Genomic DNA, 3,818 nt, shown 5'->3' on the forward strand with positions numbered 1-3,818 from the left:
GAATTGGGGGGTTGGGGGTGGGGAAGGTGGGGTGAGGGACGGCCCTGCTCTGCCCTACCGGGTCCCCGCCCGCGCGCCCCCGCTCTGGAAAGCCGGCGGGATCCGCCGGGATGCGGGGTGGGGAGAGGGACCTACCTCGTCCAGCGGGATCAGCTTGGGCGGCAGCGGCTCGTACGACTCCGGGTCGGGCTCGTGGGGGCTGTCCGGGACGGGGGGGGGGGCTGTCAGGCGCCAGATCCCCAGTGGATCCCCTCCGGAGCCGAGGGGGGAAGGGGGATCTGGGAAGCTCGCGCTCCGCCCCGGCTGGAGGCAGAGAAGTTTCAGCGCCTGGAGCCGCAGGGATGGGGCCTCTGGCAGCTTCCACTGGGCTCTGGATCCTCAGGGATCCAGGCCCCAGGAACCCTCCCAGATCCTCAGGGATCCCAGGGGATCCAGGCCCCAGGAACCCTCCTAGATCCTCAGGGGATGCCAGGGGATCCAGGCCCCAGGAACCCTCCCCAGATCCTCAGGGGATCCCAGGGTTCCGGGCTGCAGGAACCCTTCCAGGTCCTTGGGGATGCCAGGGGATCCAGGCCCCAGGAACCCTCCCAGATCCTCAAGGGATCCAGGCCCCAGGAACCCTCCCAGATCCTCAGGGGATGCCAGGGGATCCAGGCCCCAGGAACCCTCCCAGATCCTTAAGGGATCCGGGCCCCAGGAACCTTCCCAGATCCTCGGGGATCCCAGGGATCCAGGCCCCAGGAACCCTCCCAGGTCCTCAGGGATCTGGGCCCCAGGAACCCTCCCAGGTCCTTGGGGATCCCAGGGATCCGGGCCCCAGGAAYCCTCCCAGATCCCAGGGGATCCAGGCCCCAGGAACCCTCCCCCCCTCCATACACTGCTTCCTCAGAGATGCCAGGACATCCAGGCTCCAACAATATCCCAACTCCTCGACACACAGTGATCCCAGGGGATCCAGACCCCACTAACCTCTCCCTGGGCTCTGGACGCTCACGGATTCAACGGGATCCAGGCTCCCAGCAACCTGCCCCCAGACTCTGGATCCTCATGGATCCTGGGGCATCCCAGAATCCAGCCAACCCTCTCCAGGCTCTGGATCCTCAGGGATCCCTGGGGATCTGAGCTCCGACCATCTCCCCCCACATTCCTGCTCCTCAGCGATCCCAAGGGATCCAAGCTCCCACAACAGCCGATCCCCATAAACCCAGCTTACAGCAGCCTCCATGCGCCATGCGYGGCCTCTGCCCTGCCCCCGACAGCAGATCCAGCCTCCAGGAACTTCCTCAGATCCCAGATCCTTAGGGATGTCTAGGATTTGGCCTCCACCCCCACCTTGAGCTTGCCCAGCTGGAGGCACAAGGATCCACAGGGATCCCAAGGGATCCAGTGCCCCCTTCCCCAACAAGTAACAGATCCCATGGGCCCAGCACAGCCTCTGCTCAGCCTCCGGCAAGAGATCCACAGGGATCCTGGAGGAACTAAGCTCCAGAGCCTCAGAGACCCTGGGGATCTGGGCTCCACAGGCATCCTGTGGCTCCTATGAAGCCCTAGACACAGGGATCCACAGGGATCCCCAGCACTCAGGGATAAATCCCCGGGGAACTCAGCTCCAGCAGCCTCCCACAGCCATGCAGGGCCTCTGCCCAGTCTCTGATGGGAGAATCCAGGCGGATCTCAGGGGATCCAGGCTCCAGCAGCCTCCCACAGGTCCTGCTGGGTGGTTCCAGGGTGATCCCAGGGAATCCAGGCTCCAGCAGGCCCCGTGCAGGCCCCGCTGGGTTGATCCAGGGGGGATGCCAAGGAGTCCAGGCTCCAGCAGGCCCCATGCAGGCTCCCTACTGGGCGGATCCAGGGGGGATCCCAGGAGCTCCAGCAGTCTCCTATAGCCCCGGCCAGGTGGATCCGCATAGATCCCGGGGAATCGGGGCTCCAGCAGCCTCCCMCAGCCCCAGCCAGGTGGATCCGCACGGATCCCAGGGGATCGAGGCTCCAGCACCCCCGCTCCCCCCACCCAGCAGATCCATGCAGACCCTGGGGAGGGGGGGCGATGACGCAGCCACCCCCGAGCCCCCTCCGAAAGGGGCTCCCACGAAGAAGGGATCCCCGAGGCTGCCCAGGAATCTCCTGCCCCCCTCAAAAAAAGAAGGAGATTCCTGGGGCCGTCTGGCTCCTGAGGAGCACCGACGGCTCCTGCGGCCCAGGGGGGTGGGAAATCCGCCCTCCCTTCCCCCCAAACCCGGCTGGCGCCCAGCCCCCTCCCAACGGGGGATCCCTCCCCCCCACGCCACCCCACGGCCGCGGCGGAAGGGAGCCCCCGACCCACCTCTCCTTGGAGAGGAAGAGCTCCTGCAGGATGCCCTTCTCGCGCTCGGCCTGCGTGAACTTCTCGCGGCTGCCGCTGCCCGGCACCACGAGGGGACTGGGCAGGTCGAGGAGCTTGGGGTAGACCCAGGGCACCTTCTCCTCCATGGCGTCGTGGCTGAGGCGCCGGGCCTCCTCGAAAGCCTCCCGGTCCTTCAGCATCTCCCGCTTGGCCGCTTCGCTGAAGTCTTTGATCTTGTTGACGTTGACTGCGAGGAGGAGGAGGGAGGAGGAAGAGCGCGGCGTCAGCGGRGAGGAAGGCCGGGGAAGGGGGACGGGACACGCGCGGCGGGGCTGAGCGCTCACCTCGCTCCGTCTCGTCCAGCTCGAAGTAGAAGTACTCGCGCAGCCTGTTCTCCTCGGGCCAGCTCACCGTCTTCCTCTTGCGGCCCTTCTTGGTGAGCTGCGCCCCGTCGGCGGGGCTCTCGGCCGCCTTGGCGTCGGCGCCCGGCTCCGCCGAGGCTGCGCGGGGAAGGGCCGAGCTCAGCGACCCCGTCGCCTTCCCCCCCCCCCCTCCATCCACCGGCGTGCCGGGCCGGTCCGTCTCCATGGGCTCCGAGGCGGCGGCCGGCTCCGGCGAGGAGGGTTTGGCCGCGCTGGCTTCGGGCGCTGGTTTCCCCTCGAAGGGGCTGGGCTGGGGGAGCGAGAAAAGCTTCGTTAAGAGAGGGGGTGAGAAAAGCTTCGTTAAGAGAGGGGGTGAGAAAAGCTTCGTTAAGAGAGGGGGGGCGGGGAGAGGCCGGAGAAGGGGCCCAGGCGTCCGGGCAGATTATTGTTTTTTTTTAATACCTTAGCTGCCGTAGGAGACAAAACTTTCTTCTTCTTCTTGATCTTGATGCCGGGGATGGGAGCGGAGTTGAGGGCGTCGAGGAAGCCCAGACCCTCCATCGCTGCGGGCAAGGATGGGGGCGAGACGTCACCCCCAGAGCGAAGCGGGTGCTGCCGGGGGGGGCGGCTTCCCCCTTCCCTTTCCCCCCCTTCCCCTGCCCCAAAATCCCCCGTTTTTCTGCCGGACTCACGCTGCGGGGGGATGATCTTCACTTTGATCTCCTTGGTGGCGTTGGGAGTGGTGTTGAGGGGTTTGTATTTCTTCTCCGCTGGCGGGTTGTCGCCGGAAAGGGCCGAAGCGCTGCGGGAAACCAAACGCGGCGGGGGAGAGGGGTCAGGGCGGGAGCGAGGGGCGAAAAAAAAACCCTGAAACCACCCCAATTCCGAGTGCACCCCCACCCCCACCCCAAAAACCCCTCATATCCCCAGCGGGGGAAGCGAGTCCGAGCCCCCGCGCTCACTTTTGCCTCTTGATGGGCATCGGCTTCAGGCTGTATTTGTCGGTGGTCGAAGCAGAGTTGATTTTCTTGACGGGAGCCAGGGAGGGCGTCTCCATCTCCAGGCCTGCAGCGAAACGGGGTGGGGGGGGAAAACAGTGAGAAAAGAGGGAAAAAAAGGAAAAACAAACAACG

At 65.8% G+C, this 3,818-nt stretch overlaps 1 protein-coding gene across 1 annotated transcript; it reads right to left on the minus strand.

The window, feature by feature from the left end:
* Positions 1-54: 54 nt before the first annotated feature.
* Positions 55-3,755, minus strand: PPP1R10 (protein phosphatase 1 regulatory subunit 10). The gene is made up of 6 exons (XM_085322664.1): positions 3,648-3,755; positions 3,378-3,487; positions 3,148-3,248; positions 2,668-2,995; positions 2,324-2,570; positions 55-211 (listed from the first exon to the last, which is right to left on the minus strand). The coding sequence occupies exons 1-6, from the start codon at positions 3,740-3,742 to the stop codon at positions 55-57; spliced, it is 1,038 nt and encodes a 345-aa protein (XP_085178790.1). The 5' UTR covers positions 3,743-3,755.
* Positions 3,756-3,818: the final 63 nt, after the last annotated feature.

Source organism: Rhea americana, unplaced genomic scaffold, assembly GCF_003343005.1.
Source record: "Rhea americana isolate MKP2758 unplaced genomic scaffold, rheAme1 scaffold_792, whole genome shotgun sequence".
NCBI classification, from domain to species: Eukaryota; Metazoa; Chordata; class Aves; order Rheiformes; family Rheidae; genus Rhea; species Rhea americana.

Bases quoted from the DNA above. Each gene is read 5' to 3' on its own strand.
- PPP1R10 (XM_085322664.1), bottom strand. From the start codon at position 3,742: ATGGAGACGCCCTCCCTGGCTCCCGTCAAGAAAATCAACTCTGCTTCG. The intron at 3,249-3,377 runs GTGAGTCCGGCA...CCTTGCCCGCAG, and splicing joins GAAGATCATCCCCCCGCAGC to CGATGGAGGGTCTGGGCTTC. The intron at 212-2,323 runs GTGGGTCGGGGG...AGCCCCCCCCCC, and splicing joins CTCTTCCTCTCCAAGGAGAG to CGTCCCGGACAGCCCCCACG.